General features: G+C 36.8%; 1 protein-coding gene across 1 annotated transcript in view; it reads right to left on the bottom strand.

Moving 5' to 3' along the window:
* UBE2R2 (ubiquitin conjugating enzyme E2 R2) overlaps window positions 1–23,503 on the bottom strand; it is an 80,273-nt gene that overhangs the window by 11,398 nt on the left and 45,372 nt on the right. Inside the window, exons 2-3 of the mRNA XM_016222835.2 lie at window positions 10,777–10,863; window positions 2,607–2,704 (exon numbers count right to left, since the gene is read on the bottom strand). Coding sequence (XP_016078321.1) covers window positions 2,607–2,704; window positions 10,777–10,863 — 185 coding nt within the window. The remainder of the gene's footprint in view (window positions 1–2,606; window positions 2,705–10,776; window positions 10,864–23,503) is intronic.

Below are 23,503 nucleotides of genomic sequence, written 5' to 3'. Positions count from 1 at the left end.
CGGGGTGAAGGCCTGGGGAGGGGGTGGAAGTGAGGTGGAGGGGGTCAACTGAGGGGTAAAAATGGGACACCTGTAATTCTTTCAACAATAAAGATAAATTTTAAAAATTAAATAAATAAAAATAAAATAAAATTGATCATGGTAATGCTGTGAGTATATTAAAAACCTGTGAATTGTACACTTAAAATCAGAGAATTGTGTGGTATGGAAATTATATCTCAATAAAACTTATTTTTTAAAAAAGACTGACAATAGGTCATTATATGATTTTTGCCAAATAACTCAGGAATTAAAAGGACTTGGTTTGACCACTCTATTTATTCCATTATCATATGGAAGAAGTAAGGTTTCTTACTCATTGTATCTAATCTTCATATTAGTATATAATGTATATTAGTCATACATATATGTATATAAAATTGAAGCTGTATTCTGCTTCATTCTAGCAATAAAATAAATTATTCCTGGACACATAAACAAACTGAAAATAAATGTCTATCGATCTGATGAAAAAATGCATTTCTAATAATTATTAAATCTAAAAAGTAAACATATATCAGAAGTATAATAAACTTGTATTGCTTTTAATCAACTGTATATTAGTAAAATAATTCAATACAGAAATAAACTTAACTAGGCCTTACTGTCACAAGTAATTAAGGAACATTTATTACTGATTTTTGTTGCAGAAAAATATAGGATAAATAATATAGGAATATCAAACAAAAAAATTTCAAGTATTAGGATAAACCTAAGGTAATAAAATGAAAAATAAAAGAGGAAAAAACTGTATTTTTTAACTATTTAAATTTGTGATGTAAAAATCTGCACTTAGCCCAGCCAGCATGGCTTAGCGGTTGAGCATCGACCTACAATCCAGGAGATCGCAGTTTGATTCCTGGTCAGGGCACATGCCCGGGTTTCGGGCTCAATCCCCAGCAGGGGTAATGGGGGAGGCAGCTGATCAGTGACTCACTCTCATCACTGATGTTTCTATCTCTCCCTCCCTCTGAAATCAATAAAAAAATACATATATTTTTAAAAAGTTGCACTTAAAAACATGAAACAATATACAGTTTTTCAAAATTCTTTTAAGGGTTATGTGATCAAACTACACATACAGAGCACTATTAAAGGAACAGATGACTAAATATCCATCTAGATAGATGGATCAATACATCGATCAATAGATAATCGCAAGAAATATAACAAGCGTTCCAAATCATAAGAAACATCCTCATACACAGGGTGTCCCCCCAAAATGTATACACACTTTAACTGCTTAAAGCTAAATTGGAAAATGGAATGTGTCTGGGTAAACACTACCTTTTATAATTATTCAAAGTGCATGTATACATTTTTTAGAGACACCCTATATATAAAACAAACAAACAAAAAGGATAATGGAAGCTCTTTTATTTTTTTAAAATTTTTTTAAAAAATGCCCTTATTGATTTCAGAGAGGAAGGGAGAGGGAGACAGAAACATCAATGATGAGAGAGTCACTGATTGGCTGCTTCCTGCACGCCCCTTACTGGGGATAGAGTCCGCAATCTGGGCATGTGCCCTGACTGGGAATCGAAGCTCAATTATAGGTTGATGTTCAACCTCTGAGCCACATCCTGTGCACCAGTTACATCAGGGCACATGACTGGGTTGTGGGCTCAATCCCCCAGTAGAGTGTGTACAGGAAGCAGCGACTGATGTTTTTTGTGTGTGTTTTTTTTTAAATCCTTACCTGAGGATATTTTTCCATTGTTTTTCAGAGAGAGTGGAAGGTGGAGAGAGAGAAACATGGATGTGAGAGAGACACATTGATTGGTTGCCTCCCACACTCGCCCTGACTGGGGTCAGGATGGAGCCTGCAACCGAGGTACATGCCCTTGACTGGAATGGAATCCAGACCCTTCAGTCCACGGGTGGATGCTCTAACCACTGAGAAAACCAGCTAGGGCTGATTGTTGTTTTGCTCTCACATCCATTTTTCTGTCTCTCTCTCTCCCTCTTCCTTCCTCTGTCTAAAAATCAATATAAAATCTTTAAAAAACATTTTTTTTAAAGTAGCATGTAAAGCCAATTTTCAATTTTCAGTTCATAAAATGTAAGACTTTTCTGCAAAAAGTAGTAAGAATCCCAAACATGGAAGTCATGAGATCCAAGACGCAGATGAAACTTAAGATAATGTAAGAGGAAGGATTCAGACTAGAAAATTTCTTCCCACATGAATATAGAGAAATGGGTAATATGTGCATTACTGGTCCATAAATACAACTCTTCAAAATGATGAATACATACTACTTAAAGCTCTAGAAGACGACAAAATAACCAAATATAAAAGGATTCTTTTGTACTTAAAAAATAATATCCAGCCCAGCAGGCGTAGCTCTACAGTCAGGGCACATGCCCTGGCTGTGGGCTCGATCCCTGGTAGGGGGCGTGCAGGAGGCAGCCGATAAATGACTCATCATTGATGTTTCTATTTCTCCCTCTCCCTTCCTCTCTCTGAAGTCAATAAAGGTATTTTAAAAATAATAATATTAACACTAATGAGAATATCCAATCTTAAGAACCACCTAATAAAGATTATTTTTTTATTAACCCCTTACCTGACATTCTGAGTAGGATTCCACCTTTCGGAGGGCAGTTCACCACTCTGTGGGTCATCTACAGGCGGATGAAGAATTGAAATGCATACATCTCCATTCTACAAGATACAAACCACATTCAGAACTCAAAAATATGACATAAAAAAGGGACATCAATTCTGCTGAAATTTCTTTTACTCCTCCAAAACTTGTTTTCTTATCATTAGAGGAGAAATCAATTCTGCTTCTTCTTCACATTTGGAATCAATGTTAAAAAATTAAAACATTTTTAATATTATAAATATTCATTTTAACCCATCTCCAAGATGTATTTCTTAGTTAAAAAAGAAACCCTGGCCAAGCTGGCGTGGCTCAGTGGTTGAGCATCAACCTATGATCCAGGAGATGGCGGTTCAATCCCCAGTCAGGGCACATGCCTGAGCTGCAGGCCCAACCCCTGGCAGGGGGCATGCAGGAGGCAGCCGATCAATGGCTCTCTAGTCCTTGATTTTTCTATCTCTCTCCCCCTTCTTCTCTCTAAAATCAATAAATAAAATATTAAAAAAACAAAACATTGTATGTCTGTAATATCATCCTTCTAAAAAAATCATTTTAAAATAGAAATAGACAAACATGATAAACCAAGATTCAAGAATCTTGGGAAACAACTAAATATTTCTATTTTCAGACACAACTGTACCTAAAGTACATAAAAAGAAACAAAACAAAAAGTCTGTCCTTGCTTCAAATCTGCATAGAGATGCTATAATCACTTTTAGTATCAATCACTGGTTTTAATAAGTATGGTATATATAAACTGAAAATACGCCCCACAACAACTTAATTTTAACTCAATATTGAGTGGTGGGACAGAACTCACCACCACAGTTTTAATATTTTGGTTTATAAATTTAAATTACAGGACCTAATCCACAGGTACACTTAGTTTAAGTCAAACACATGTACTGCTTACCGTATGCAAAAACAGACAAGACAATAGAAAAGACAAGATTGAGTTAGATATAGTCACCTATCTCTTGGTTTAAAATGAAAGATAAGATTCAAAATTTTAAGAAATTAAAGGTATAACAATATAATATGAAAATTCTTATATATACAACCCAAATTTAGAGACATAAAAATTCACAACCATATCAAGATAACAGAACATTTTTAAAAGAATAGAATCAATACCAAATAATATATTCTAAAACTCTGTTATTGTTAGTTGTCATAAGAAAGGTCAAAAAACATGACAGAAATCAGAAGAGAGAAACTAGGTATATTTGGACAGCAAATTCCTAAGAGGTGGTGTGGAAGAATGAAAGGCTTAGTTTTTGAGGAACTTTTGACATGGGCCTTGAATAATGAGTACAATTTTTAACAGCCCAAGGGAAATTTAGACATGAGTTTGCCTGGAGAAATAAACCAACATCACAAATGATCAGATAAAATATGCTTGAGTAGTTTATTTGTTTTGTACTGCTACTGTAACAAATTACCACAAATTCAGTGGCTTAAAGCAACACAAATTTATTATTCTACAGTTTTGTAAGTCAAAGTCTGACACTGCTTTCACAAGGCTAAAGTCAATCTATCAGCAGCAATGCATTCCTTCTTGGAGGCATCAGAATCCCTTTTCTTGTCCTTTCTACTTTCTAAAAGCCACCACATTCCTTTGTTCTTGGCCTCCTTCCTCTAATCCTCAAAGCAAGCATTGTTTTATTTCTATGGGACTTTCAAAGTCACATCTTCCCTCACCCTTATTTTCTGCCTACCTCGTCCACCTTAAAGGACCCTTGTGTTTACACTGGGCCTACCTGGATAATCCAGAATAATCTCCTTATTTTAAGGACAGCTGATTAGCTACTTTGATTCCTCTTTAACATGTAACCTAATACATCACAAATTCCTGAGAGTAGGAGTGGACTTTTCTGAAGAAACATTATTCTACATCCAAAGTAGTGAAGAACCTAGTTTGAATAAAAAATAGAGCATAAAAATTAGGCCAGAGGAGTGTGTTACTTTGTTCACAGTTTAATATAAATAAAATTTCTGAGCAGTGGAATGACATAACAGATTTGTATTTAGAAGCTACATATTAAAAGAAGGGCATCTCTAGTGATGCAGATGAAGTATTTGACAAAACCCAAAACTTTTTCATGATAAAAACACTTAGGCCCTAGCTGGTCTGGCTCAGTGGTTAGAGAGTCAGCCTTTGGACTGAAGAGTCCCAGGTTCAATTCTGGCCGAAGGCACGTACCTCAGTTGCAGGCTCAATCTCTGGCCCCGGTCCTGGTGTGTGCGGTGGGGGGTGGGGTGGGGGTGGGGGGCAGGGGCAGCCAATCTATGTCTCTCTCTCACACTGATCTCTCCACCCCCCCCACCCCCCCTCTACTCTCTCTGCAAAGCAATGGAAAAAATATCCTTGGGTGAGGATTAAAAAAAAATTATGAGCAAAAAAGAAAAAACTCATGGACAAGGACAACAGTGTGGTGATTGCCAGGGGAGATGGGAGGGAGGTACAGGGAGGTGGAGGAGGGGATAGGAGGGGATAAATATTGATAGACCTAGACTTGACTTGGTGTGGTGAACACACAATACAGTGTACAGATGATGTTGTATAGAATTGTGCACCTGAAACCTGTATAATTTTGTTAAACAGTGTCACCCCAATAAATTCAATTTAAAGCAAAAAATAAAATTTATATGAAATGACTAAAATAATGAAGTTAAACAGTTTGTCCTAGGCTTGAAAGATCAGAGAATGCATTATTACAACTTTGTAATCAATTCTAATGTGATTTTTTTGGCTTCATTATTTAATTCCTGGGTAGAATAACCATTAAAATAAATTCTCAGGGAAATCAAAGAAATACCACACACAAGTTGTGTGAGATAATTCCACTAAACAAAGACAATAATAACAATGAGAAAGAAATGTACATTGGATGATCAAAGGAGCTGAAGCAGAACCAGCTAAGCTACCATTTGTTATATCACCTGAAAAAATTTTGTCATCAAATAAGAAGGGAATAAACCCTTATTATAAAACATCTTGCTATTTCAAGGATTCAAATGTACTTCCAGTTAAATTACATCCCTGTGAACATAATGTACACAGAATACAGAAAGGCTGTAAATGTGAATGGCAGAGAAAAATAGTAGAAAAAGAGGTATCTGTGAAGGTTAATTTTATATGTCAACTTGACTGGGCTAAGGGATGCTCAGAAAGCTGGTAAAACAGATGTTTCTGGGTGTGTCTGTGAGGGTATTTATGAAAGAGATTTAGTGTTTGAATCAGTACATTGAGTAAAGAAGATCTGCCCTCACCAAGGTGGCAGGAATCATCCAATCCATTGAGGGTGCGAACAGAACAAACAGGAGGTAGAACAAATTCTTTCTCTCTTCTTCAGCTGGGACATCAGAACTCCTGGTTTTCCAGCCTTGGAACTCTGATACTGAACACAAGCAGCTCCCCGAGTATTGGGCCTTTGGCATTAGACTGGGAGTTACACTACTGGCTTCCCCTGGTTCTGAGGCCTTTGGATTGAGATTAAGTTATACGTTCAACTTTCCTGGTTCCACAGCCTACAGAGGGCAGACTGTAGAATTTCTCAGGCTTCATAACCATGTGAGCCAATTCCTTTAATAAATCTCCTCATATATCTCTCTCTATATCCTATTGGTTCTGTTACTCTGGAGAACCCCGACAAATACAGTATTCTTACTTTTACCTGGTCTTTTTGGTGTAATTTAAAAATGTATTTTATAATTATGGATTTATTATACAGGACCTTTTGCTACACCCAGTTCTTTCGGTTTTTGAAAAGCTGACTATGGGTCTTATCCATTTTACTCCCAATGGCCTATCATCCATCTAAATAACCAGAAAGCTCATAAACTGTGTAATTAGGCTAGTTGCCATTTACAAAGCCTAAATTTTATTATTCCAAAGAGCAATGGTTCTCAGACCTGGCAACAACCTTTTTAAAAACTTCTAAGAGACACCAGAGAGCTAGCGCTCTCTCTCTCTCTCTCTCGCTCTCTTCAAGCCACATAAGGACATAGAGATAAGCCAGGAAGAAAGTCATCACCAAAAACCAATCATGCTGGCACCCTGATCTTAGACTTCTAGCTTCCTGAACTATGAGAAAATAAATGTCTGTTGTTTAAGCCACCTCGCCTATGGTATTTTGTTATGGTAGTCTGAGCTGACTAAGACATGTAGAGCCCAGCCGGTGAGGCTAAGCGGTTGAGCATCAGCCTACGATCCAGGAGATTTCTGTTTGATTCCCTGCCAGGGCACATGCCCGGGTTTTGGGCTCAATGCCCAGCAGGAGGCATGCAGGAGGCAGTTGATCAATGATCCTCTCATCATTGATGTTTCTATCTCTCCCTCTCCTTTGCTCTCTCTGAAATCGATAAAAACATATTTTTAAAAAAGACAACATGTAGAGTCTATTTTTAGTCATTATTAAAACAACATTTAGAAATACCATACCCTAATGATAGTGGAATAGTAGTCAAACTGGTACATCCTTACAATGTTGGTCGCTATAGAGATTAGTGTTTTGAGAACCATCTGGGTCTAGAATCAAAAATAGCTCTTCAGAACTAGAACCTTAATTGAAATAGCAAAATATTTTCCTACTGGCTACCAAGTAGCCTAAAATATAACATCTTACCGTAACCTTTCTTTTAATGGATGCATTAGTTGCATTTATCTGCGAACACTGTACAGAAAAAATCATTTGTATACTCCTTCAAAAAACACTCAAAATCTTTATTATTTAAAAAAATAAAGCTCCATACTATGTTCTGCAACTCACTAGTGCTAATAGGATGAAATGTTAAATATTTCTGTGTACTTTCACTCAATCTTATGGTGAACCTAACTGTAAAAAAATTTTTTCCAATAAGTACTATTGAAAAAAATTCTGAATATGTTTCTACTGACTTTAGAGAGGAAGGGAGAGTAAGAGAGAAACATCGATGAGAGAAACATGAATCAACTGCCTCTTCCACGCCCCCTACTGGGGATAGAGCCTGCAACCCAGGCATGTGCCCTGACCCAGAATGGAACCAGCAAACTCTCAGTGCATGGCACGATGCTCAACCAAATGAGCCACACTGGCCAGGGCTAAAATTTTTTAATAATACTGAAGAGCAGTGAGATTGAGTTGCTATAACTGTCACATTTGTAGTGAAGAAAATGTACACGAAAACCTCATGTATTAACATGGTTTGTGAAGCAAATGGGGTTTCTCGGTGGTTGTCTACTTCTGAGCACACAACACATAACAAGGAAACTATTTTTTCTTTCACTCAACATATTACAAAAAAGCAGAAAGGAATAGATTGTGCAGTACAGTCACTGATGACAAGTTCATATTAAATTTCTTTTGTTCTCCAAGTTTCCCTTGATATTTATAAATTTCACAAACATGGCAATGATAAAAAAATGCTAAAATAATTAAATCTGCTCGTATAACAGCAGTATTTTTAACTTTTTATGCTGTAGTAATGTGGATGTAGATGTAAAACTGTAACAAAAGATCCTGTGATTTTTTTAAACAACATAATAAACTATATTTTAGTCAATAATAGTCTATAATATTTATTTTTAGTGCTCAAGTTAATATACCAAAAACTCTTCATCAGTTTCCATATTTTAAAATTTAAGTAGGCATTTGTTTTTGTTTTTTTTTTGTTTTTGTTATTGTCATTGTTCAACCCTTTCGTCCCGTTATAAGTAACTCTGTAGTACTTTGGTGACTAGAGCAGTTGACATCCAGATCCACTGTGTTTCTAGCACAGGTGGGTCAGGTGGGTGAGTAGATAGTAACTTCCAAGAATACCTTTCTGGCCAAGAACCATGAGTCCCAACGATCTCTAGAATCACAGGAAGTTCAATTCTGATACCATTTCCAGAATGCAAAAAGGGTAATTTAATGCGAGAAGAGTCTCTTAGGATCCCTTTGACTACATCAAATGTAATTGCTAACTATGACTTATCGCCTCTTTTTTTACTCTCACCTAAGGACATGTTTATTGATTTTAGAGAGACAGGAAGGGAGAGGGAGGGAAGGAGGGAGGAATGAAGGAAAACATCAATGCGAGAGAGAAACATCGATATCTGTTGCCTCCCGTATGCACCCCAACTGTGGGATCAAACCCACAACTTAGGTAAATGCACTGAGTGGGAATCAAACCTATAACCTTTTGGTGTACGGGACAACGCTCCAACCAACTGAGCCACCTCACCTGGCCAGGGCTATGAGTTCTTTTAAAACAAAACATTTGTGGCATGGAAAACTGAATATTTATAAGATATGCATTCATTATTTTATTGTTAACATTTTTATTATAAATATGAAAAATTGTTTTTAAATGACCCAATTCTAACTCTTACAATACAGAACTAAGTAGCCTATATCTAAGTAGTCAAAAAACAACAACAAAAACAGTGGAAAGGGGAGTTTATCTACCTACACTTTCTTACTTCAGAGCTCTGAATCCTTTACTGGTTTCTGTTTCGTTTCTTTTTTTTTTAATCCTCACCCGAGGATATTTTTTCTATTGATTTTTAGAGAGAGTGGAGGGGGATAGAGAGACAAAGAGAGAAAGAGAAAGAGAGAAACATTGATGTTAGAGAAAAACATCAATTGGTTGCCTCCTGCAAGGGCCCCAACTGGGGCCAGAGATCAAACCTGCAACCCACGTACATGCCCTTGACCAGAATCAAACGCGAGACCTTTCAGTGTGTGGGCCGACGCTCTAACCACTGAGAACACCAGCCAGGGCTGTTTTTTTTTTGAGAGGAGTTTGAGAATTAGAAAACAGATGGAAACAAGTGAGTGTATGACTTTAATGTGAATTAGTTCTTAATAGCAAGACAAAAGCTGGAGTCTTCTCAATTCTCTCCTGCTATCTAAAATCTATATATACTACATAGTTTGGAAGGCAAGAACTTTTGATTATTAAATGGACAGGAACACAAAAATGTTTCTATGTGTACTGAACTCAGTTTGAACTTATGAAACTGAATTATTTCTATACTCTCCCTTCTACAATAGGATGACTTTGTTATACAGAGTAGTATAAGATATTCACTGTTGTTTGTATTATGGTTATGTCAAATACTGAAGATATTAAAGAAAACAATATTCTAGGAACTTTATTTCTGAAAATGTGACTGCATATCACTCTTTGAGCACCTGTTTGTCCTGTTTTAAGAAACAAAGAATACTTCAGATAATGCCTTATAGAAAAAGCAGGTTGTGAAAAACAGTAAAGCTATTCCAGCATGCAAATTTATGCAGACTGAGATCCAAATTCAGGACCCTAAAGTAAGCTCTCCATTTCTCACCTACAAGCATTTTAAAGGGTATGTAGCTATTTCTGGAGCAAAAGTGCTTCCCAATATCCACCAGGCCAAAAAAGGGACTATATGACTAAGGCTGCAAATTTTAAAAAGCAAATTTAATGCTTGGGTCATAGGTATAATAAAATGACACAACTCCAGAGCCCTACTGCAATGAAAAAAATTACAGAATGGTAAAGAAGTGAACTCAAAGGATATTTAGTGGGCCTTCATCTATTATTCTGAGAAACATAATGCATCATTCTAGCATCCTTCCAGATTAGCACAAAGCTAAGTAAATTTCATCCACAAAACTAGAAATGATTTCCCCAGGCATGTGGACCTTGTTCAGTAAAGGAACCTCACCTTGGATTTATTCCAAAAGGGGCTCTCAATTGCTCTACAGCAACTCCTGAAAGGAGGGCAGTCCAAATATAGTAGGATAAATCCCCCCAAAAAGTTGAATCTTTGTTCATAGCAACAGGTGACCCTTGCTGTGAAGCTAGAGGACAGGTACACAAATAAATTTGTATGACTTTATCTACTAACTTTAAAAAATGCTAATGTTAACACATATACATTATAATCTTAGCAATTAGCAAAGGTTTAAAGCCTTAATCTTAAAATAACTATAATATAAATTGGTATTATAAAACTATTATCAATTTTGAACAAACTAGAGATTGCTAACTGAGAAACCATAAATAGTCCTTTGTGGCTATAGTATTAACTACCACCACAGTATACTGAGATTATAAAGGCTATTTTAAAGAACTGTACCTAAAAAACAAATCTTCAGAGAAATTTATGATAGATGTCTCTTACCTCATAAATGTTGGGGTGCCACATTTTGGTCAAGAATCTGAAGGTAGGTGGTGAATATGGGTAGTCAATAGGAAATTTAATATGCGCCTGAAAAAAAAGACACAAAAATGCTAATAAATGAGACTACAGGTATTCATCTGCCTAATAATTCACCCTATTACACCTCAATAAAACAAAACTCCTTTGTATAGACTAGATTCTGGGGATTAAAATAGCTCATATATATTCTGTTAGCCCCAATGCCAGGATTATTATTAGCATGTTCTTATAGCATCTCTTCAATTTATATTTATTAAGAGTATGTTAAATCCACAAAACTCAACAGCTACATAATTTTTAATTGAACTCTCATGAGTGAAAACAGTATTATGGACAGGAGTGTCACATAAATTAAATAATATAACCTTAAGGTACATAATGTATAGAACAAAGACTTTTTACTCACAAAATTTACCACCCAGATAATAAATGCTACCACTTTGAAACAGCTCCTTCCAGGATTTTGATGCATACATGTGCATATTTCTTTACAAAACTTATTTTCAAAAATTTAAATATACTGTATTTTATACTGTTTTTCCCCCATCTATATCATAAACATTTTCCTATGTCATAAAATAATCTCCAAATGTATGACTGTTAGTATCTGCATAATGTCCCATCATATGGATATAGAGATGAGTCATTTTTTATAAAACTATTTTCTTAGTTTAGGACACTTGGGTTTTTCCACTCTTTTGGTACTGTAAATACTGCTGCATTGAATGTCCTTGGCAGTATCTCATATTTCAAACATAAAGAAATCCAGAAAAAGCCTCATCTAACAATATCAGTAAAAGGGAGTAAAGAAAAGAATCAAAGGACAAGCTAAGAATAAATAAGCTAAGGACAGCCCTGGCTGGTGTAGCTCAGTTGGTTGGGTATCATCCCATGCACCAAAAAGTTGCTGGTTTGCTTCCAGTCAGGGCACACGCACACAACTGGGCTTGATTCCTTGGGGGGGGGGGGGGTGCAGGAGGCTGCCAATCGATGTTCTGCTCTCACACTGATGTTTCTCCCTCTCCCTTTCTAAAAAAATATATTTTTAAAAAATAAGCTAAGAAAATTAGTGAAAATGGCAGAGTCAGGACCCCCCAAAATTCTTTCTTCAATAAAAGAAAATTGTCAAAATTGTAAGAATCAACTTCTTCAGAATCTAGAAAATAACCAAAGACTTGCAGCAAGTCAGGGAGTATCTCTATTCAAGAAAAACAGCTGAATCTCAATTAGAAACATGAACTCTGTGATGTTTTAACTCACCCTAGTTCCTGCCCTGCTCTCCAGAGCCATGGTAGCCTTAATACTAACAGCTCACACTTGAAGTGAAGACCAGCAGTCACAGAATGAAATGGAACTTCTTCAACGCAAAGACTGATACTAAAATTCATATAATAATTCACTGGACCAAGAATAGCCAAAACAATCTAAAAATAACTAACTACACAATTCACACTTTTCAATTTCAAAACATACTACAAATCTACAGTGATCAAGACAGTTTGGTACTAGTATAAGGACAATTCAATGGGATTTGAAAAAGCCTTTGAACAAATTGTGCTCAGAAAACTGGATATTCAAATGCAAAAGAAATGCAGCTATATCTTTTGAAATAACCAGAAGACTGTTCTTAACAAGGCCTGCCCTCAGGGAAAACAAGTTAACTAGAGCCTAACCTGCTGGGGTAATTAGAGCCTCACAGAACTGGGGGAAGGGAAATACAGTACCCAACTCCAGCCTGAATGTCCCAGGAGGGAAAGAAAAAAACTGAGAAACTCCTGTGAAAAGTTCACAATCCAGAGGACATACTCATTAAAAGACTGAGACACCTCACCACCGTATTACTGAGGCCTATCTACAGCAGTTCTTTTAACCTGGTACATAATATCCAGTTACCAAGAAAAAATTACAAGGCATACAAAAAGGAAAATCACAAATGAAGAGACAGAGCAATTATCAGAACCAGACATGGCAGGGATGTTGGAATTACCAGACCAAGAATTTAAAACTATGATTAATATTCTGTGGATTCTTTCTTTTTAAATTCATTTTTAATGTAAGTTGACATACATCATTATATTAGATTTAGGTGCACAATATAGTGATTCAATATTTATACCCTACACAAAATGATCACCACAGTAAATCCAGTAACCACTTGTCACTGTACATAGTAATACAATATTATCGACTTTATTCCTATGCTGTACATTATGTCCCTGTGGCTTATTTTATAACTGGAAGCTTGTAATGCTTAATCCCTTCACTTTTCCTCCTAACAGCCCCCCCACCCCACCCTCCCTCCCTTTGGCAACCATCAGTTTGTTCTCTGAATCTAGAAGTTTGTTTCTATTTCATTTTGTTTTGTTTCTTAGATTCCACATATAAGTGAAATCACAGTATTTCTCTCTCTCTGTCTAATTGCACTTAACACCTTGCTGACCAGCTATTTCGAGCCTGAACTCACCCATATGGCCGGCTACTTTTCTTTTAGTAGTTTTGGCAACCTATGGTTTGCCCTTATTGTTCCACAGACCATTGTTTTGTTTTGTTTTGTTTTTTTAAATATATCTTTATTGATTTCAGAGAGAGGAAAGGAGAGGGAGAGAGAGAGATAGAAACATCAATGATGAGAGAGTCGTCATTGATTGGCTGCCTCCTGCATGCCCCCGACTGGGGATGGAGCCAGTAACCCGGGCATGTGCCCTCACAGGGAATCGAACCACGATCGCCTGGATCGCCTGGATCCTAGGTCGATGCTCAACCGCTGAGTCACGCCCAGCCGGGCGAGTGTTTTGTTCTTCAGTATAATTGAGCTGTAGACATCCTGTTGTAGTACTTATCTTGGTAAACATGATGCCAAGAACCAAGAAAAGGCCGAAAGAGGGATAATATAGCCTGTTGTACGTTTCTGCCTTCACCCGTATATATCTCGAAGTTGCAAATATAGCCACTCCCACTCTCACAAAGCATCCTTACTAAAATTCCGTATTTTATTACTTTTGTCAGATCATATGTCTTGAATCTGATGTGTCCTCTCCATGGAATCATTGCTTCATCAAGTGATAACTGCTGTTTTGGTATATATAAAGATTTAAATTTCAAGATAAAGTGATCCAAAAGAGGTCTGACTTTGTAAAGATGGTCTGAGTTACATGTTGTCAGTAAATTATCGTTCAGATGAAATAATGTAAGTATTTCCTCAAACCTCTTTCTAGTCATAGTTTTTGGAAATATGGGTGATTCAAGTAAAGGATCAGCTGACCAGTAATTTTTCCATTCTGGCTTCTTTGTTAGTCCCATCAATATAATTAAACCAAGAAACTTCTTTTTAGCCATATAAGTAATGTCCGTCCATGGTGAAGTTTTAGCAGAGGTTTTGTGGTATTTTTCTATTTGGTGGTATAAATTGGTTCGAGAAGTAATGAAATAAAAAAATCCTTATAAAAAAATTAACTGGTTACTTCATGTACACTTTGTGGATCTTCAAACTGAACAGTTAAGCCTGAAATATTTGTATAATCCTCCAAAGCTTGTCAAATGTCTTTTTCTGCCTATTCTTCTTCAGAATCACTTTCACTGTTAGATAATATCACATTTCTCTTTTGCCTTCATGAAGGCCTAATGTCAGACTCATTACTATTTTCTGACAAAGTACTACCTTCCAAATGACTACCAAAGTCACTCGGCCAATCAGTGTCTGCACATAATTCACTCAAATGTTCTTCTCTGCTGCAATGCCTCTTTTATAAAACTTTTGCCACAATAAAAGATAGATGGAAAGAATTAGATGTATTGCTCGTCATGTCTCTGGAAATACTGACTGACAAGTTGAGAAAAAGGCAAGGATAAACGAAGAAGAAAACTAGAGACAGCCAAAATAAATTCTGAGCAGTGAAGTGCAGACACAAGTTATCGCATGGCTGGTCAGTATTAACATAATACTCTCTAGGTCTACCCATGTTGTCACAAATAGCAAGATTTCATTCTTTTTTTATCTTGAGTAATATTCCATTGTGTGTGTATGTGTGTGTGTGCATCACATCTTCTTTATCCATTCCTCTATTGATGGACAACTAGGTTGCTTCCAATCTTGGCTATTGTAAACAATGCTGCAATGACACAGGGGTGAAGGTATTTTTTTGAGTTATTGTTTTAGTTTTCTTCAAATAAATACCCAGAAGTGAAACTGCTAGGTTGTAGGGTAGTTCTATTTTTAATTTTTTTGAGGAACCTAAGGATTCAAATGGATAAAGTAGACAGCCTGCAAAAACAGATGGGGCAATGTAAGCAAAGAAATAGAAATCCTAAGAAGAAAAAATAATGGGAAATGCGAGAGATTTAAAAAAATATACTGTAATGCAAATGAAGAATGCCTTTGATCAGCTTATTAAGACTAGACACAGCCCGGCCGGGCATGGCTCAGCGGTTGAGCCTCGACCTGGGATCCAGGCAATCGGGGCACATACCCAGGTTGCAGGCTCGATCAATGACTCTCTCATCATTGATGTTTCTATCTCTCTCTCTCTCTCTCTGAAATCAATAAAGATATATTAAAAAAAAAAAAAAAAAAAAAGACTAGACACAGCTGAGAAAAGAATCTTTGAGTTAGAGGACATTATCAACAGAATCCTTGAAAACTGAAAAGCAAAGACAATAAAGACTGGGGGGAAGGGAGGACCAGAACAAAACATCTAAGGATGGAGGGACGACTACAGAAGGTGTAGCATACATATAAAGGGGATACCTGAATGAACAAAAGATAACATCACGAAAATGAAAATTCAAGCCAGATTCCAAGATGGTGGTGGACTGAGTGGAAGCTACACTGACACTCTCCCAAGACCAAACTGGAATTACAACTAAAATAGAGAAAAACCATCCTGAATTATCAACTGCAACTGAAGACAAGCAGGAGAGCACCCTCATATCCAAGGACAAAAAGTGGAGACTTCACACAGACTGGTAGGAAGTATGGAGGCACAAGAGGGCTGGCTGGGCTCCCACAGGCAGCAGCTGAAGGTCCAGAGGGATATTTCAGCTGTGGGAGGTTCCCACTGAGAACTCTGGGGTCTAAACCCCAAGCTGGGCTTCCCAGACAAGAGCACCAGAACTGACAAAGGTGCCCACATAACATCTAGCTGTGAAAAGCAGTGGGGTTTCTGTCTGCCAGGGAGAGACAGCTAGAAATGCAGGCAACCTCTTAAGGGGCCAATGCACAAAGTGTCGTGTGCAGCCACTTATCTTGGGCTCTGACAGCGGGAGGGCAGAATGGACTAGAGCTGTGTGAGGAGAATCCAGGGCTGCTGGCTTGCGGGTCAGAGCTTAGAGGACAGCCATCTGGATTCCTGTGCTGAGTCATTCCCCCATACAGCAGAGGACATCTTTCTCAGTCAGACATTTACCATTCAAGCAGCTTTACTGGGGGCAAGCAATTGCCCTACCCTGCTGGAAAACCTCTTGCCTTACCATGTGGAGTTTCTACAGCCTGAGGCTCATTAAGAGACTGAATAACAATCAGCCTCTGGGTGCTTTGAGTTTTTGCATGATTTGCTTCTGGACCTAGGGCTTGGAAAAGCAGACCTTGGTGCACATCTTGGTCCTGTCCAAACACATTCAGCCTCAGCAGAGGGAACCACAAGCTGTGGAGTGCAGAAAGCTTCAAACAGGGTACTCAAGGCCAGTCAATAAACAGTGTCTGACATTGGTCTGCACCACAGACCATCCAAAAGACTGGGAGTCCTAGCAGATCTACCTAAAACATAAGAAACAAATCCAAACAGGCAGCCAAAATGGGGAGACAAAAAACAAGACCCAAGTGAAAGAACAAAAGAATTCTCCAGAAGAACTAAATGAAATGGAGATAAGTAATCTATCAGATACAGAGTTCAGAATACTGATCATAAATATGGTCAACAGCATGAAAAAAGATATAGAAACTATGAAGGAAATTAAGAATGACATAGTAGAAATAAAATTTTAAAAAATTGGGCCCGGACAGGCGTGGCTCAGTGGTTGAGTGTCTGCCAAGGGCCCAGGAGATCGGGGTTCGATTCCCGATCAGGGTACACGCCCAGGTTGTGGGCTCAATCCCCGGTGGGGGAGGTGTAGGACGTGGCCGATCAATGACTCTCGCTCAACTTTGATGTTTCTCTCTACCCTCCCTCCCTCTCCCTTCCTCTCTTTGAAATCAATAAACATATATATTTTTTAAATTGGAAGGAATAAACAGAGATTAGCAGAAGCTGAGGACTGGATCAGCAAATTAGAAGACAGGGTAGAAAAAAAAAATCACTCAATAAGAGAATCAAAAAGAAAAAAAAATTTTAAAACAGGAGGAGAGTTTAAAGGAGCTGTGGGACAACATGAAACGTAATGTCCACTTCATAGGAGTACCCAAGGGAAGATGTAAAATGTAAGCAAGGGTTAGAGAAACTGTTTGAAGAAATAATGGCAGAAAACTTCCCTAACCTGGGAAGTCAAGGAAAAAGTCACACAAGTTCAGGAGGCACAGACAGTCCCAAGCAAGAAGAACCCAGAGGCCCATGCCCAGATACATCATAATCAAAATGCCAAAAATTCAAGACAAAGAGAGAATCTCTTTGCAGCAAGAGAAAAACAATCTGTTACCTACAAAGCTCCCATAAGACTGTCAGCTGATTTCTTATCAGAAACTCTACAGGCCAGAGGGAATGGCATGAAGTATTCAAGGTAATGCAAAACAAGGATCTGAAACCAAGAATATTCTATCCAGCAAGGCTATCATTCAAAACAGATAGTGAAATAAAAAGCTTTCCAGACAGAAAAAGTCTAAAGGAATTTATCACCACCAAACCAGCATTGCAAGAAATATTAAAGGGAATGCTGTAATAAGAAGTTGAAATAGGGAGAATAAGAAACATAGGCATAAAGCAATAATATGCCAATAGATAAGTACCTATCAATAACCTTAAATATAAATGGATTAAATGCTTCAATCAAAAGACATAGGATAGCTGAATGAATAAGAAAAGAAGACCCAAATATATGCTGTCTATAAGAGACTTATCTTAGAACAAAAGACACACAGGCTAGAAAAAAACACACCCTTCTGGAGGACTTTAAGGGAGAGATTGACAACAATACAGTCACAGTAGGGGACTTTACCACCCCATTGACTTTACTGGATAGATCTTCCAGACAAAAAATCAACAAGGAAACAGTGACTCTAAATGATACACTAGATCAGATGGATTTACTTGACATATACAGAATATTTCACCCCAAAGCTGCAGAATATGCATTCTCCTCAGGTGCACATGGGACAGTCTCAAAGACAGACCACATATTAGGAGTCTTTACAAGTTCGAGAAGATCGAAATCATATCAAGCATCTTCGTGGACATCTACATCACTGAATACTACACAGCTGTAAAAAAGGATCCCTTACCCTATGAGACAACTTAGTGGGACCTGGAGAGTATTATGCTAAGCAAAATAAGCCTGTCAGAGAAAGACAAGAATCACATGATCTCACTCATATGTGGAATCCAATGAACAAAATAAACCGATGAACAAAATAGATCCAGAGACATAGAAGCACGGAACAGAATGACAAATCTCAGAGGGAAGGCAGGGGTGGGTGGGGGGGGGGTACAGATTAACCTAAGAACTGATATGCATATATGCATAACCCAGGGACACAGACAACAGTGTGCTGAAGGCCTGGGGGTAGGGGTGCAGGGTGGAGAGGATCAATAGGGGGGGCATTTGTAATACTTTCAACAATAAAGATAAACTTAAAAATAAATAAATTAAAAAATAAAACAAAAGGTAGAATGGAGAATAGTGAAAAAAAGGAAAGAAAATGCAAGCCACAGAATGGGAGAAAATATCTGTAAATCATTCATTGGATAATGGGCATGTATCCAGAATATGTAAAAATAAAAAAAAAAGCTTGTAACTCAATATAATAGATAACTCAATTTAAAAATGGGCAAAGTATCTGAATAGACATTTTCTCCAAAGGAGATTTAAAAAATGGTCAATAAGCATATGACGAGATGCTCCACATAATTAGCCACCAGAAAAATGCATATCAAAAGCACAATAAGATACCACTTCACATCCATTAGGATGGCTATAGTTATAGAGACAAATAATAAAAGAAGTTGGCCATGATATCTTAGAGTTGGAATGCTCTATACATTGCTGATGGGACTATAAAATGGTACAGTCACTTTGAAAAACAGTCTAGCAGTTTCTTGAAAGAATAAACATAGTTACTATGTGATCCATCAAGTCTACTAGCTGGTGTATGACCAAGATAAATTAAAACATTACATCTACACAAGAACTTGTACACAAATGTTCATAACAGTACAATAGCCAAAATGTAGAAACAATCCAAATGTCCATCAACTGAAGAATGTATGAACAAAATGCAGTATATATTTATACACTAGAATATTAGTCAGCAATGAAAAGGAACAGACACATGCCACAATGTGGATAAACCTCAGTAACATTAGCTACATGAGAAAAGCCAGTCAAGAAAGACCACATATTAATGAAATGTCCAGAACAGATGAGTAGTTGCCTAAGGCAGTGGGTGGGGAAGTGGAGGTAAAACTGGGAGGAAATAGAGGTGACTATTAAAAGGTATGGGTCTTTTGGAGTGAGGGAAATGTTTGAAAATTTATTGTGATGATGGTTGAACAAATTTATGAATATACTAAAAACCACTGAATTGTATATTTTAAATTAGTGAATTGCATATATGTATTAAAATAATAATAAAGCTGCTTATTTTTAAAAAGCTGTAGCCCAAAAGTAGTCACACCCAGTAGCAACAAGTATATCTAGTTCCTCGGATCTTGGTTTCTGCCCCATTCATTCTCTAATAACAGGAACCAAGGCTAGTTGGAAAAATACTTGATTCTAGAACTGGGGCAAAAAAAAAACACAAAAAAAACAAAAATGAGCCTGGAGCATCTTATAGTGTATGAAAATGCTAAAGAAAAAAGATGGAGGTGCCAACCTGAAACGGTTCCTTATGGCCAAAACGAAAACAATTCATAGTATTGCATGATAAACAAAAGTATAAAATTAATACAAATGGGCACTTATTGGTATAAATTATTGAATGAAAAAATATTAGGGAAGAAGAGACAAATCTTCCTTATAGCAGTACTGCCAATAATATATGTAGAGTCACTCAGAAAACTGTAATACATTCAATATGTTATATAGGTAAAGAAAAATGACTTAGTCTGCTGGGCAAAAGCAGGAAAAGACTTCACTTGTTCAACATCTATTGAGTACTACTGTATATATTGGTATTGTGGCTAGGTGTTGCCCGAGTAGTTAGTTCTCTGGATGTTGATGAATAACAGCTGAGGAAGTAGCAAGACGGCACCAGGTGCAAAGAGTGACGGTAGTAAGGTATGCCTAGTAAGATGCTTGTTGGTAACTACAAGAGATAAGACTGGATGAAGGTAGGTTGAAGCCTCATTTAGGTGCTACCAGAAAGCTACAGAAAATATTTAATTAGAAAATTAGTGGCGTCTGGCCGCGCATGGCTCAGCGGTTGAGCGTCGACCTAGGATCCAGGCAATCAGGGTTCGATTCCCGGTCAGGGCACATGCCCGGGTTGCGGGCTCAATCCCCAGTGAAGGGTGTGCAGGAGGCAGCCAATCAATGACTCTCATCATTGATGTTTCTATCTCTCTCTCTCTCCTTTCCTCTCTCTGAAATCAATATATTAAAAAAAAAAAAAATAGTGGCAAGGTGTGTATTTTAGAAAAATGACAATGTGCAGCACTGTAAAAGGGTTGAACAGGATGAAAGACAGAAATAAATTAGGAAAGCCAGTCTTTTCCATTTAATCATTCTCACTTCCAGAATCAGCATACACTTTAGAAAGCTTTACTAATTATTAGTTCCATAATGTATTATCTGGATAAAATAGAATTGTGAAAATTTCCACAAAAAGTTGGGAATCCAGTCATTGGAAATGTAACCTCCTCTATTACATTTCTATTGGAGAAATTAATTATCCTTTCTAGAAACAGAAATAAACAATAAAATTTAGTACCATATGTGTAGTCAAATCTTTAGGTCCCAAAAATGATTTCACAGACTACTAAATATATTAAAAGAAATCTCTGCAGAGTAATTAAGTATAGTTGCATGAAAATTTATAAAGAATGTATGATATGCACCAATATGAAAGGCAGCATGAAATACTAGTTAAGAACATCCACTCAAAAAAAATAGATTACCTGGGTTTGAATCCTGACTCTGCCATTCATTAGCTATTTTAGGCAAGTTACTCAACTTGTATCTCAGTTTTCTCATCAGTAAAATGAGGCTTATAGTACCTATTAAACAACTTGATATGAAGATTAAATGAACTGATGCTTGTAAAATGCAAAAATTTATGAGTTTGTTTAAAACTACAAATTAAATAGACAAGGGTCATGTCAGGAAGACTTCTTTTATAAAGAACCCCTTTTATAGATTGCTCATTTTCACTTTATCTGTTTTGCTTATCCGCTTTTAGATTATAACACTAGCTTTAGAAAAGACAACTGGGGAGATTCTTACCAACCTGAAGAACTTAAATTGTTCCTAAGAGCCTTATACCAATCCTAATTATTTTTACTTACATATAATAAACAAACATTAATTACTTAGTATTGTTTCTCTATTTTCTCTAAGCATCTACTAATATTTTAAATAAGTTACTTTGAATTTTCATTTTTAACAATTTGTACACCCTGAACACTACTTCTCTCCACATAATTTAAAAAAGTAATATCTCTAGAATAAAGTCAAGATCAAGTTTAAACTATTTTGGATTGATTTTTTAAAAGTATCATGCCTAAATTATGCTTATATTATAACTGAAAAAAGTGACACTGGGTGGTGCCTTAAAAGTTGTTATAAGAACTCCTTCAATAGAATTTACAATCCTAAAGAATTTAGCTGAAGTTAAAATCCAGGGGAATATTCTGCTACCGTGCTTCACTGAGATGCAGTTTTATCACTATTTTTTTTTCAGAACCCTATTAATAATTTAAACATTTCATATATATGACTCCCTCTGGATGAAGGAATAAAGATGATTATAAACGCCTGCATTGAAAATCAGACTTCACGCCCTGACTGGTGTGGCTCAGTTGGTTGGGCGTCATCCTGTGCACCCAAAGTTTGCAGGGTTCAATTTCAGGTCAGGACATATACCCGGCTGTGGGCTCGATCCCCAGTAAGATCTAAAAATCAATTAAAAAAAAAAAATCTTAAAAAAAAAAGCAAAGAAAATCAGGCTTTGCTTTCAAGGAGAAAAAGATCAAACCTCATCTTCAAGGAAAGTCAGCAACAGTGGTAAAGATCTGAACAATTCTTTCTCTCTCCAAGAATAAAAAGCAGCTCATATACTAGTAGCATAAGACTATTTTGAAAGCATAGTAACAAATAGCTACCAGAACCAGTATGAAATTGCTTAATCAATACCTGACAGTTTTACAGCTATGAAACAAGAACCAATTTAACTTTTTTTAAATCCTCACCTGAGGATATGTCTATTGATTTTAAAGAGAAAGGAAGGGAGGGAGAGGGAGAGAGACATCGATGTGAAAGAGAAACACTGATCAGTTAACTGCCTCCCCTAGGTACCCTGACCAGAATAGAACCTGCAACCTTTTTGGTATATGGATGACGCTCCAACCAACTGAACCACCACTAGCCGGGATAAGAACCAATTTTAAACCCACTTAAGTTATCTCAATGACTGTTTATGCAAGCCAACCTGTCAGTGACAGCCCCTTCTGAAAGCCAGCCAACTGGGAATACACTCACTTCAACAAACACAGTTCTGAAAATGAAGCAATCAATAACTTTCTCACCCAAGTAGCCATGTTTCCATAGCTGATGCCAACCCACTGTCCTGTAAAAAAACCACCAATTCCTAAACTTCACATTTCTCAAAACCCCTATAAGATCAGCAGTCTGCTGCATAACCAAAAAGTGATTTAGAAAACAATAATATATGTAAATGTATACACTGGCTTGAGATACAATTTTTCTGATAAGTCCCAATGTGCAGTATTAAAGTAATTTTGTCATCCCATTGATTATTTTCACAAGGAATTTCATCAGTGACAAAAAACAAATATGAATAGTGAAATGGAAAAAAAACAGTGAGGGGCAGTATTCCTGCCACTTGGTTCTGAACATACTATTAAATAGGTTAAGAAAAACTTTCCCATTCCTAAACACAACTATCCTTGGTAATAGGTCTGTTGACAGCAAATCTAGAGTGTTTACTGTTGCATTTGGATTAGTGCCTAGAGTTACTGTGAAATGAGGACATTCCCACTGCTGAGTTTTTTTCTACGTCATCTGCTCACATCTCCTATAGGATAACGTTTCCAACATGATAGCAAAAGCAATCAAAACATGTTTTCTTATTAACTTGCTGAAAGTTTCAAAAGTCTGTCAACCACAAGTACAAACTTTTAAATTGTTCATTAATAGTATGTGAAAAATAGAGTAACTATATTTAGTGATTCTATCATATGTGCCACAGGCTTTAAAGTCAAGAAATTGAGTCTACTGATTAAAAGTCCCAATCTAAAAAGTTAACTCAGAATTATCATAATATTGAATATAATTATCCTAAAATTAAAATGAAATAAAAATAACAGAA

This window comes from Miniopterus natalensis, chromosome 12, assembly GCF_054644295.1.
Source record: "Miniopterus natalensis isolate mMinNat1 chromosome 12, mMinNat1.hap1, whole genome shotgun sequence".
Taxonomy (NCBI): Eukaryota; Metazoa; Chordata; class Mammalia; order Chiroptera; family Miniopteridae; genus Miniopterus; species Miniopterus natalensis.
This window is presented reverse-complemented; position numbering and strand designations above follow the sequence as displayed.